The following is a 13,659-nucleotide window of genomic DNA, read 5'->3' on the forward strand; positions in this document are numbered from 1 at the left end:
GCCAATTGGCTTCCTGCTGCCTGGCCCCCGTGGCTTCCCGGGCAGGGGAGATGAGTCTGTCCCTGGCTGGGAGCTGAGGGAGAGTGACGATGCGACACAGAGAAGGGGCTCCCCGAGTGGTCCTGCAGTGACGAGCCGGGGGTGAGGAGTGGCCTGGGGTGTCCCACCTGGCAGGGCTTCCCTGGCTGGCTGCCCTGGGGGGTGCACTCTGGGGGACATCATGCTGCAGCAGATCCTTCATGACATGTACATCGACCCCGAACTCCTGGCCGAGCTCAGCGATGTGCAGAAGCACATCCTCTTCTACAAAATGCGAGAGGAGCAGCTGAGGCGCTGGAGGGAGCGCGAGGCGTGGGAGGCCCTGGCCCAGGCGGAGGGTCTCAGGCCCCCGAAAGTCAAGCGAGGTATGTGGCTGCGAGTCACCCAGGGGTCGGCCCCAGGCCTCCAGGAGGTGGAGAAGTTATTGGTGCCAGGACTGTGTTCTTTAAAACGAGCACCCGTGTGATGAGGGCTGGGGGCTCAAACCCTTGTTCTGTGAGTGTCTGGCCACACTAGCCTGGCCTCTGTGTTTTGACCCCAGGTCTGTGAGGCTCCAAGGCTGCAGAGGGAGCTCCTGATGGGATTGGGGAAGGGGAGCTTTGTCCTGTTGTGGGAGGCCCAAGTTCCGGGGAAGTCACCAGTGGGATCTCAGCTCGGGCTCGGACACAGGCTATGATCGCTCGCAGAGGGAGAGGGCGTATTCTTGACCTTCGCCAGCGGTTCCACCAAGGAGGGCAGGGTGCAACGGGGACGTGCCCTTCCTGCCTGCCTTGTGCGCGCCAGCACCGTGGTTCCCAGCTAGGGCCGGCCCGGGCCCCCGGCCGCTCCCCGCTATCTGCGTGTGAGAGGAAGCTTGGGGCTGTGCCTGGAGCCTTGCTGGGCATCTGGCAAGAGGCTGTCGGGGAATGTCCTGCGCAGACAATGACCCGCCCCAAAGGGCAGTAGCAGGTGCAGAGGAGAAGCAGGGGCCCAGCCTGTGCTTTGGGTGGTTTACTTTCTTTTTAAAAAAATTTATTTATGACATGGGGGGGGGGGGCAGAGACGCAGGCAGGGGGAGAAGCAGGCTCCACACAGGGAGCCCAACGGGAGACTCAATTCCAGGTCTCCAGGACCACAACCCGGGCCAAAGGCGGTGCCAAACCACTGGGCAACCAGGGCTGCCCGTTTTGGGTGGTTTATATGCAGTCCTGAGCCCGCGGGCTGGTGCACCCGGGATGAAAATACCCCTGCAGGAGTCAGGACCTGGTAGAGGACTCGGGGTCCTGTGGGGGATGGCACCTTACGTGCATGTGGCCCTTTACAGTAGGCAGGACCGTCTCCTCATCTCTCCTCGTCACTGTCCCCAACAGCCCTCCTCTTGGCCTCTCCACGGTTCAGCAGAGTGGAGTGTAGACTTGGCCTGTTGGAAGTTTTCAATCCAGGACAAAATCCTATATCTCGCTGGGCGTGCAGACCCCTTGGCGACCCTAGCAGCGTGCAGCAGGCCACGCTCACATGCATCGGAACAGGCTTGCTCTGTTTAGCCTCCGCCTGAGCACGAGTGCTCTTTCCTGTCGGGAATGTCCCCCACTTCACCCTCCTGACAAGCACCTCCAGGACTAGTCCCTGCCCCCTGGAGCCTTTGGGGGATGCTCCTGGAGCAGGGACGAACTTGCATCTTGGCAGGTGCTTGGCATGTAGCGCCCACTCCTGCCCTAAGTGCTTGCCACCCTGTCACTTATCATCATCTGCTTGCTTGGCCCTCCCAGGGGCCTCAAAGCCACGGGGACGTGAGACCACACTCCATTCTGTCTTTTATCCTTTGGCCCAGCGCACAGCTGGCGTACGGGTACATCTGTGTTTTGGCTGAGACACACAGCAGGACCCCGAGGGGGACAGCTCTGGCTTGGCAGCGCATGGCTGGGGCCGGGCCGGGCCTTCCAGGCCAGGCTGTGCTGGCAGCTGCATCACCAGCTCGTGAGAATGACAGGCTGCTTGCGGCCCCACCCGGCCCGAGCCCTGGAGCCTCACGCCGTCTGTACGGTGGCTCTTCTGGGACGAAGACAGATGCCTAAAAATTTAACTGCAAAAACATTTTTATGGCAATTTGTCACACATTGACATCTACATTTTCATGTGTAAATTATACATTAAACTCATTTGGGTTTCTGGTGCAGCAGAGTCTTTTCTGCGTGATTAATTTTCTGACTTATAAAGAATGGAGAGGAGAGGGAAACACACGGGGGAGTGTGTGTGTGTGTGTCTCCAGGTCGGCATCTCGTTCAAGCCTCAGCTCTTTGCTTCAGGCCCTGGCTGCGGAAGTGTCTGGGTGGATGGCGGGGAAGCCCTGGGGGGGTGGGGCTGGGGCTGGCCAGGCCTCAGCAAGGTCTGGGACGCACAGTGTGCTGCGACCCCGTTTCTGCTGGGGAAGCCGAGGCTCACGAAGTGACTCAATCCACCCCAAGGCACCTACGTGCTAAGAGGTGGAGTCAGGGAAGCACATCCCGTGGCTTTGACCGTGGGGCTGGGGAGTGAGGTTTTTCCATTCATTCACTTCTGAGCTCAGACTCTAATCCCACAGATGATCTGAGCGTGCATTCACCCGTTCCCTTCTTCACTTACCCCTTCCCTTATGCAACATCCTGAAGCGCTGAGTTTGGTGAACTGGACAGAGCTTTGGCCCTTGCGGCCGTGGGTGGACAGGTCATGGGACACGGGTGTGCAGCCGTGCGGTGGCTCAGGGCAGGAGTGGGTGGGGACCTGCCCCACGGGCTGCATCCTTTCTCCTCCTGGCCTGCACCGCCGCCACCCCATTCCCCCGTGTGTCCGGAAGGAAGCCCCTGCTGTGCTTGCCGAGCTGTGTGCCAGCCCCTTGGGCTCCCCGCGTGACTTACTCGACTTACTCCGTCCTCATGAGCCCGCGGGGATGCTTTGCCCCAGTCCTGTCTTGTCCCCTAAGGCCTCCGTCCCTGCTGTCTCTTTTCCGGGAGCACCTCCCAGCTCCTAGCAGACCGGCCCTTGCTGTCCCCAGGGCTCCTGTAGGCTGTGCCCTGTCCCTGAGAACTTTTCTGTTCTCCAGGCATTCCTGGCAGTAAACCCTGGGGACACGGGGGTACAGAACCCTGAGGGCTTTACTAATCTTGGACCCGCCGGTGGGGTCCACAGGGAAACGAGCTGGGGGAAAGCTGGGCTCGTGGCTGGGCACGCATCACTCCCCTGGCCCCATAGGCACGTCTTTTTTGTTTTCACTTTATGCCTCGGTGAGAATCTTCCCTGCTGTGGAAGACACAGACCCTCAGCTTTGTTTCCCCATCTACCGTTGTCACATTTGCCTTTTTGTCACATTTCCGACAAGATTCGACACCTGACGGGGCTTGTTGAGACTGTGGGTACAAAGCTCCAAACTGTGGTCCTGCTCAATTCAGGCCAAGCCCCTCCAACGTTGCCAGGACCTCTGCATCCTCTCCCTCTGGCAAGTGTCCCTTTCCCCCCAAAAACCCGCACCAACGCCAGGAGCCTCACAAGCGCCGGCCGCTCTGGGCCTGCTCGGTGGGCCCTGTCTCTCCAGGGTGGGCCTAGGGGTCGCCTGGGACAGGACTCGGGGCACACGTGTCCACACCGACCTGTCCTTTCTGCCTGACCCACAGTGCCTGTCAGTGTTGACTGGTTCCTCTGTGACCACCTGTTCCGGCTGGACGTCTTGGGCCCGGAGCCCCTCGTGTTCCCCAGCCGCCCCCTGGCTGAGCCCGCCGCCTGACACTCACTCTTGTCGCCCACAAGCTGGCTCAGGGCCGGGCTCCCCCCACCTCCTTGTGGCCCCCACACACTGCTGGGCTCAGGCCCCTCCGCCCCCCTCCCCTGCAGCCCGCCCATCCCAGGCCCACCTCGCTCTGTTGGCTTGGCCTGGGTGTCACCAGAGCGGCCCCATAGCATCGTGTCTGTGTCTCAGGATCAAGCCGCTTGGGCTGCACATCTGGCCCAGCCTCGGCACCACCAGGGGGCCTGGCCCACACCCCAGTGACAGCCCCCAGACCCGCTCCTTGCCCCCGGTCTGCCTCTCTCTGTGCCCGGGGAACCGTCCAGGGCCTCCTAGCCCAGGGCCCCCATCCTACTGGGCACTGCTGACCCGGAGCCCCAGCCCTGCCGGGAACCCCGCTCCCTGCACCCATCCCCGGCACGGCCCTGGTCCCCTGCCCCGCGTTCACCCTCTGCAACCCTTTCTCCACCCGGAAGCCAAAGAACCTTCGTGACACCGATGAGCTCACTCATGTCCAGACCTGCACGGCCCCCCTGTTCTCGGAGGACATAGGATGCCTCCTGCTGGCCCGTGCCCCATCCTCCCCACTCTCCACCCTGGGGTGACTCTCTGTGGGGAGTGCTCTCCCCCACATCCTCACGGGGCTCAGTTCTTCCCTGACCACCCGCTCTGCACCCCGTCCTTCTCTTGCCACCCCTGGCAAGCTTGCTTTCCACAACCTACCACGGCTACCAGTATGTTTCTAACACACCAGAAGATTTCCCATTTTAACCATTTTAAAGTGCTCGTTTCAGTGACAGCACACCCAAAATGTTGTATAGGGGGCGTCCGGGTGGCTCAGCCAGTTACATGTCTGGTCACCATCTCGGGGTCGTGGGATGAGCCCCGCCTAGGCTCCGGGGGCTCGAACTCAGCTCCACTCTGCTTCAGATTCTCCTTCTCCCTCTGCCCCTCCCCTGGGTTGTGCTTGCACCCTCTCTCTTAAATTTAAAAAAAAAAAATCTGCAAAAAAAATGTTGTGCAACCACGGCCACCATCTAGTTCCAGAACATTTTCAGCCCAGAAAGGAAACCCCTTACCCAGGAAGCACTCGCTCCCCATCCCACCCCCCTCGGCCCTTGGCGACCACAGATCTGCGTTCTCTCTCTGTGGATTTGTTGCTTTTTATTTTATTTATTTATTTATTTATTTATTTATTTATTTATTTATTTATTGATTGATTGATTGATTGATTTGTTGCTTTTTAAAAGATAGATATCTGTTTGCTTGTTCGTGGCCTGTCTCTTCCATTAGCCTGAAAGGGCCACGAGGCTACGAGTGTCGCCGGCTTCTGTGCCAGTAGCTGGGTGCGGCAGGGGGCCGTGGGTGTGCAGCTTGCACACTTGAGCTGTGTCACAGGAGCTGAACCAGGGGGATGGGGACGAACAGGAAGGGCTGTGCGCTCTGCAGCAGGACCCCTCCCTCCTCTAGACCCTGAAGGTCCTCAGCAAAAGAATGAAAGTCACAGCGTCCTTGTGTTGGGGGATGCGTCATAGAAGCTGGACTGCGTCTATCGTCACACATCAGTGGTGGCGGTTGTGCCACCTTTTCACTCGGACTTATACCTCATGTCAGTCTCCTTCTTTGTTTCAGGATTTTGACTTGGATGTGAGTTTAACCAATATGACTTTTTCCCCCTTGCGTCTTTTTTTTTTTTTTTTTTTTGCTTTTGAAAGATTTTATTTATTTCTTTGAGAAAGAGAGAGCATGAGCGGGGCCAGGGGGAAGGAGAGGGAGAAGCAGACTCCCTGCTAAGCGCAGACCTGATGCAGGCTCCACAGGGGGCCCCATCCCAGGACCTCAAGACCATGCCCCCCACTGAAGGCAGATGCTTAACACACTGAAATATATATAACGTAAAATATTTTATTTATTTATTTGAAAGAGAGAGTGAGAGAGAGCACCGGGGGGGGGGGGGCAGAGGGGGAGAAGCAGGCTCTCCACTGAGCAGGGAGCCTGATGCGGGGCTCGATCCCAGGACTCTGGGATCATGACCGGAGCCTGAAGGCAGACACTAACCCGACTGAGCCACCCAGGGCCCCTTCTTAGGGCATATTACCTCTATCTTTTTTTCCCTCTAGCTTTTTGATGCCATATTAAAGAGCACATGCTGTTTTAAAGCTTATTTTAGGGACGCCCAGGTGGCTCAGTGGTTGAGCATCTGCCTTTGGCCCAAGATGTGATCCCAGGGTCCTGGGATCGAGTCCCTGCGTCAGGCTCCCTGCATGGAGCCTGCTTCTCCCTCTGCCTGTGTCTCTGCCTCTGTGTGTCTCTCATGAATAAATAAATTAAATGTTAAAAAAAATAAAGCTTATTTTAGTGGGTGCCAGGATGGCTCAGTCGGAAGAGCATGTGACTCTTCATCTCAGGGTCATGAGTTCGAACCCCATGCTGGGTATAGAGATTACTTACGTAAATATTTTTTAAAGACCTTATTTTTTTAAAAAAGTGCTTGAGTCCATTTTATCTGTCCTTATCAGGAATAAAACATTATATACTGAGGATGAGAAATTTAAGGATTTAAAAATATTTTTCTCCGTGACTTTCTTGGTACAATCAAGCATGTTTGATTTCATTTACCTTCTTTGATCTTTCAAGATTTACATCTTCTGCTTATAGTAGGGGTTTCTTCATCAAATCATAATGACAATAATTACTTGGACATTAAATTCACTTGGTACCGGTGTCATTGCTCCTCACATTTTTTTTTCCTCTGAGGGGAAAGTGATGAATGTTTTATTCCCCCTTCACCCTATTGCCCAAGGAATTTGGCCAACCCAGCAGCATCGGCCTCACTGTGGGGGGTTCTCAGCATGTCACATGGAAGTCACCATCTTCTGTGGTCTCCGTGGCCTTGCTGACATAACGTGGTGGGATACCGTTGACCTTGGCACGTTGACTTCTTCAGCTCCTTCATGAATTCCAACAGTGTGTCAGTTGATGCACTGGGGTGATGTAGGAGGCCCTGACTGCCCAGGATAAAGGTGGAGGAGAGTCAGGGGAGAGGATGCCCCAGATTTCTGGACCATAGTTGGAGGTGTTGGTCACAGCCCCCTTCCTGGGTGCAAGGGGCAGAGTGTCTAGGAAGGTGTAGTGTGTGTGGGGGGGCACTGACAGTCTCCCCTGGGTTTCTCACGGTGTCACATTACCTGCCTACTAGCGCCTGGTCCTTTCGTTAAGAACATTTTCCCATCAGTATGCAAATATTCGAGGGACAGTTCTGGGGAGGGCAATGTTGGAGTTTGTTTCAGAGAATGTACGTGAGGAGGAGAGAAGAGGTGTCTAGGGGTGAGGCAGGCTGTGCAGACTCCTGTAGAGGACACTAATTAGTGCAGGGTAGACCAGAGGTAAAAAGTCCCTTGAGTCAAGATATTTGGTAAACTGGAGCTGAGTGTGGGTCTGAGGGGTCAATTAGGGTAGCAGATGAGCTGTGGGGGTGCAACAAGCTTCCTACTGGGAGCTCAGAAGTCCGGCAAGAAGAAACACCACGAGAAGTGTGTCCGTGGTGACCCAGGGCTGTCCACCTGAGCCAAGAGGTGTCCTAGCACCCATGACTTATAGATAGGCCCCTGCAGCTCTTGGGGTATACCTGGGGGCAGGTGGACCGTGCTCATTCTTCTAGACTTTCACGCCCGAACGGATGCTCTATTAGCTCATTTTCTGAGGTGCTCAGGGGTGGAAAATAATAGTCACTGATCAGTTCTTTACCCTTTGGTTGGGTTGATGCCTTTTCCGAAATGCCTCTAGCCGGGTGGAATGGAACCAGGTCACCTGGATTTTCATCTTGGATCTGTTTTGACCTTTGAAAGTCACCTGTGCAATGGGAATAGCCACCCCTTCTCAAAGGTCATTGGGAGGGTTCATAAAGCTTCTTCAACAAGTGGGGAAAGCTCCTGTGGAGCACCTAAGGGCTAAGTCCTATTCCTCTCTTTCCTTTCCTCCCCACTCTGCACCCCCCGGCTCTGATGGAGATCCTGTGGACACTGGCTCAGCCTCTTCCAGATGCTCCACCGTTAGACCTAGGCTCTGGACCAGCTGCATCGTGGCCTGGCCAACCTCAATGTTTTTGGAGTCTTGACCGACCATAGTGGGGGTTGGGGCCTTGCCTGTGTCTGTCAAATATCACCCTTTGCGTGTGTGTGTGTGTGTGTGTTTAGGACCAATTGGCAGAAATTCAGTTCCTTCATTTTTTTTAAAGATATTATTTATTTATTCATGAGAACACACAGAGAGGATTGAGGGAGAGAGGCAGAGACACAGGCAGAGGGAGAAGCAGGCTCCACGTGGGACTCGATCTCGGGTCTCCAGGATCACGACCTGGGCCAAAGGTGGTGCTAAACCGCTGAGCCACCCGGGCTGCCCTCAGTTCCTTCATTGAAAGGCTACTCTTGGTACTTGGGAGGCTGATAAGCACCCTTCTCATGGATCGGGAAAAGATGTGATGTTATAGTGGGTGCAGGACTAGTCTATGAATCGCTGTGATCTGCCGATAGTTGGAGGTGTGGCATTGGGTGGCCTGGGATCACTCTGTTTGTGAGTGTGTGGCTGGGCATGGGCCCTAGTCCTGGCCAAGGCAGTGGAACAAAGGTTAGAATTCTCAGAGAGCCGTGTGTGTGTGTGTGTGTGTGTGTGTTGTGTGTGTGTGTATTGTATGTGTTTTGTTGGTGCTTTGGGGCGTAGAGTTGGGATCTAGGGCCAGACCCTTCCGTTCCACCCGCCTTGGACTGAGGGGCCCCAATGTGGGCTTCCACCTGTAGGTGCTCTACCCAGGTTTGTGGACTTGACTAATGGGGCCCTACTTTCTGGCTTGCCGGGAGGTGCCTCACGGTGGGACAGCTGTGCTGGGGAGAGAGCTCCTAAGGGCGATGTCACTCTGTGTCCTGGCAGCCCAGTTCCTTCACCTGCAGTGGGGGGAGGCCTGTCCCAGTGGCTGTGGGGCTGGAGGAGCAAAGTTCCGGGCCCACCCTGCCTGCAGGGCCCGGGCTGGGGGCCTCTGGTTCCGTTGTAGCTCAGCACCTTGTCCCCTCTCCCTTCCCGCCTTCCCCAAGCCGGAGGGCCTGCTGCTGACTGAGGCTGCTCCCCCTGGCCAAGGGCTCCGGGGTCCGTGGCACCCCCCCATGTCCAGGGCCAGCACTTTTAGAGAGTGAAAAGCCCAACATCACTAGTAACCGCACCAGTGCAAGTCGTCACGGTAAGGTAGGCAAATGGCCAAGAAGCGTGGCAGGAGCACTGCTGGTGCTGACCCGGGCAGAGAGGTCCCCGCAGCTCGGCCGAGGGGGCACATAAGGGGGAGCCGAGCTTGTCCTTTCCCCGTATTTCTGCACGTTCCAGAAGTGCCTGGGGCCACACAGCCGGCCAGGGCTCGGTGGCCCAGCAGAGAACTGGGCTTTGCGGGCGGATCCCCGTCCTGCCCCGGCTGCTGCCAAAGCTCAAGGCCTTTGAGCAGCTGGGTTTGCTCAGCTCTGGAGGGAGGGAAGCCCCTCTCCTGCCCGCTGCCAGGGATGCCTGGTGGGCCGTGATCACGTTTAATTTCTCTCCCCTTGCCACGGGGGCCACCCTGCCTGGCCACCTCCCTGCTCCCTACCTCCTCCAGCTCCCTACCTCCCCTTCCAGGCTGGAGGTCAGGAGGGGCAGTTTCTGAGAAAGGCCACCAGCTGGTTATCTGCGGACTGCCTGTCACCCGATCCCAGCTCTCAGCCCTGGCCCAGGGCAGCCGCGTCCAAGTAACAGGTTGCAGACGGCTGCCCGTCCCTCAGCTAATCTCTCCAAGTGGCTGGCATGACTGCTTTCCAGGTTTTTTTCTCACGTACAAATTAGCAAATGGTTTTCCCATTTGGTATGAGATTTTGCATTTGGCTTCGGGATCTGAATTCCTTGGGGGCAATTTTCACACCTGTTTCTCCCGCCTTCTTGCAAAATTATATGACTTTAGGCCTCAGGGTCTTTTATTTTATTTCATTAATTTATTTTTAAAGATTGATTTATTGTAGCGGGAGGGGCAGATGGAGAGGGAGAAGGAATCTCAAGCAGACTCCATGCTGAGTGCGGAGCCCCCCACGTGGGGCTCGATCTCACGCCCCGAGATCACAACCTGCGCCGAAACCAAGAGCTGGACGTTTAACCAACTGAGGCACCCAGGTGCCCCTGTGGTCATTTATTTTTATCCTATCATTTCACTGATATGTCCATTTTCTGATACCACCATAGGGTGCTCACAGTCAGGCTCGTGAGGTGCTGAAGATTTAGAGAGTCGTCCTACCCCGGGATCCGTGTGACCCGGAGGTTATTTTGTGCCTTGGATGCTGTTCTAGATAAATAGATGTTTTGTGCCAGGATGCTTATGCTGATAAGAAAGGAGTAAGACTGGGGTCCAGAGACCCCACTGGCCCATTGATTGGGGTGTGTCTGACTTGGGGGGGTGGGCTTGAAGGTGGGCTATTGTGGATTTCGCAGTGATAGTGACACCTGAGTCTCAGCAGACAGGGGCATGGTGGTCTTGGTGGCAGATCTTGGATTTGTCCCTTATTCTCACAGGAGAGGGCACGCCTTCTGTGACGACATGGCCTGGAGCTTGGGGAGCCACTTCAGGAGCCATTTTACACTCACAAGGTTAAAGTGAGTGATGGGGGGCGGTGGTTTAGTGTGACCTGACCCCAAGTCTGTCGCAGACCTATGGCAAGGACAGTTCTGAATAAACAACGTAAGCAGCCCGGCATTGTTGACAACGCACCTTATGGCCACTCCATGCCAACGTGCACACCCTTTATGCCAAAGGTGGGTTGTGCAGTGGTCAGAGGGCCTGGGTTCAAATTTTGGCTCTGAACTGTAAGTGTGTTCCACTTATTAACTTGACCCTGGCAAATTACTCAAGCTTTCCTGAGCCTCAGTTTCTTTTTACATACACTGGGGACGATGGTAATAGGACCTATATCCCAGATCTGTGGGCAAGATTAAAAGAGATGCTCCCAGCAGAGCCTGGTATGTTTAAGAACCTGATAAACATTAGCAAAAGCACATTTCTCACCTAGTGGACTTCTTTCCTGTTTGTTTTTCCCAAAAGATTAATGTTCACAGCTTAGAACAAAAAGCACTTATATTAAGAGAACACACCAGGTGTTGGGGCAGCTCCTTCCTTGTAGGATTTGTTGAAAACACCATTTCATCAGAAGTGGCCCTACTCTTAGGAGATATTTATCATCTATCTATCTATCTATCTATCTATCTATCTATCTATCTATCATCATCATCTATCATCTATTTATCTATCATCTATCATCTATCAATCAATCTTCTATCTATCATCGATCTATCATCTATTTATCTATTGATCTATCATCTATGATTTATCTATCATCTATCATCTATCATCTACCTATCATCTATTTATCTATTGATCTATCAATCTATCATCTATCTATCTATCTATCTATCTATCTATCTATCTATCTACCATCTATCTAGATTTATTTTAAGGAATTGGCTCACATGATCATGGGCCTGGCTAGTCTGTAATCTGTAGGGCACAGCAGCAGACTAGAAACTTAGGCAGGATTTCTATATTACAGTCTTGAGGCAGAATTCCTTCTTGGAGAAGCCTGTTTTTCACTCTCTTAAGGTTTTTGACTAATTAGGTGAGGCCCACCCACATCACAGAGGGCAATCTGCTCTTAAGTCAACCAATTGTAAATGGTAATCACATCTGCACAGCAACATCTAGACTAGCATTTGCCCAAACAACTGGGCACGTGGTCTAGCCATGTTGACATGTAAAATTAACCATCACAGCTTATAATTGATTCTACCTGCATGTAGTAAGCACCTACTGTGTGCATCTACTGTGAGAGATGCTAGAAGTCCTCTGTCTGGCTGGGGTAGCCAGACACCTTGGTAAGGATGTGCTGGCTAAAGGAAGATGCTCCTAAGCTACCTCCCAGAATCCAAGAATGGCAAGTATAGTCTGGAATCAGGAAGCTGCAGCCAGGGTTGTTTTTCTCTTGGTTTCCTGTCGGTGCTTCTCTCTGCACACCACACCAGCTCCCAAGGCTGTTCATTGGTAGACACAATCCTAATGCTATCCCAGGTCTGAATCTAGGTGGCCTTTACTTCCAAGATCCATTATTATCAAATAACCCCACCCTTTCTGTCTCTCAGTTCAGATTCCATTCAGTGGGTGTCTGATTGGCCCAGCTCTGGTTCACATCTGTGAGCAAAGATGCTGGGGTCATGGGGAAGGTAAGAGTGCTGCTTCTCAGAGTGATGAGCTATGGAAGGCAGAGCTTTAAAGGAAGTTGGCTATGATGGGTAAACGTGTGATATCTCTCCTTAGGGTAAACCCTCTTGGCTTGGTCAACCCAGACTTTATCCAGTTTACAAGTGAAATGTCTGCATCTTGGGAATTTCCTTAGTTCCAGGCAAACTGGGACTGTTGATCATCCTATCTCTGGTACACCCATTCTATGTGGAGGGAAATTGTAATGTAAAGGGGATGATATTACCTTTCCTACTCATTGACAGGTAGAACATGGGCATATATGTGGGGTAAAGTATGGGTCTAGGTCCTATTTGCTGGGAAAAAAAATCCTTTCTCCTTTGAATTACCGTGGCATCTTTGGTGAAAAGCATTTGACCATATATGTGTAGGTCTATTTCTAGACTCCGTTCTGTTTCACTGCTGCATATACCTTCCTTACACAAATACCACTCTATCTGTAGCTTCATAGTAAATCTTGAAACTATAGCTTTGTAGTGAATCTTGAAACTGAATTGTGTGAGTCGTATGTTGTTCTTTTTCAACATTGTTTTGGCTACTCTAGGAGTTTTGCTTGTCAATTTTATAATCAGCTTGTCAATTTCTATAAAAAGCTTGCTAGGAATCTGGGATTGCATTGAAACTGTAGACCAGTTTGGGGTGAGTTGACATATTAATATAGTTGAATTTTCCAGTCCATGGAAAAGGTATAATGTTCCATTTATTTAGGTCTTTATTCTCTCAGCAACTTTTTAATGAAGATTTTATTTATTTGTTCATGAGACACACACACAGAGAGAGAGAGAGAGAGAGAGAGGCAGAGACATAGGCAGAGGGAGAAGCAGGGTCCCTGTGGGGAGCCTGATGTGGAACTCAATCCTAGGACACTGCAATCATGCCCTGAAGGCAGACACGCAACCACTGAGCCACCCAGGCAATCCGCTCAGCAACTTTTGTAGATTAGAGAACATCTTTTGTTAAATTTATCTCTATTTCATATTTTTTGATGCCATTGTAAGTGGTATCTTAAAATTTAATTTTTACCTGTTTATTGATAAAATATATAAATTGATATTTGTGTTTTGATTACCTTATTTTCTGTGACTTTGCTAAAAATCACCCATTAGTTCAAATAGTCTTTTCCGTAGATTCTTTAAGATTTTATATATAGGTGATCATACCATATGCAAATAGAGACCATATTATTTCTTCCTTTCCAATATGTGTACATTTTTAATTTCTTTTTCTTGCCTTATTGCACTGGTTAGGATCTTCAGTACAATGTTGAATAAATGTGGTGACAGCAGACAACCTGGTCTTATTCCCAATCTTAGGGTGAAATTTCAATATTTGATCATTAAGTATGATATTAACCAAAGATTTTTTCCTAGATATATTTTATTAGGGGGAGGAACTTCTCCATTATTAGTATTTTGCTGAGAATTTTTATTAGGAATGGACATTGGATATGTCAAAAGTTTTTTTTGCATCTTTTGAGTTGATTATAGTTTTTTTTAGTCAGCTCTTATGACAAGTTACTTAGATTTTTGAACGTTGAATCAACCTTGAATTCCTGGGTTAAACCTTGTATAGTCAT

General features: G+C 52.1%; 1 protein-coding gene across 2 annotated transcripts in view; it reads left to right on the plus strand.

The window, feature by feature from the left end:
• The first annotated feature begins 220 nt into the window (after nt 1-220).
• SH2D4B (SH2 domain containing 4B) overlaps nt 221-13,659 on the plus strand; it is an 83,805-nt gene continuing 70,366 nt past the window's right edge. For both annotated transcript variants that reach the window (XM_038534489.1, XM_038534490.1), the window contains exon 1: nt 221-404. In XM_038534489.1, the coding sequence (XP_038390417.1) occupies nt 221-404 (184 nt within the window). The remainder of the gene's footprint in view (nt 405-13,659) is intronic.

Source organism: Canis lupus, chromosome 4, assembly GCF_011100685.1.
Source record: "Canis lupus familiaris isolate Mischka breed German Shepherd chromosome 4, alternate assembly UU_Cfam_GSD_1.0, whole genome shotgun sequence".
NCBI lineage: Eukaryota > Metazoa > Chordata > Mammalia > Carnivora > Canidae > Canis > Canis lupus.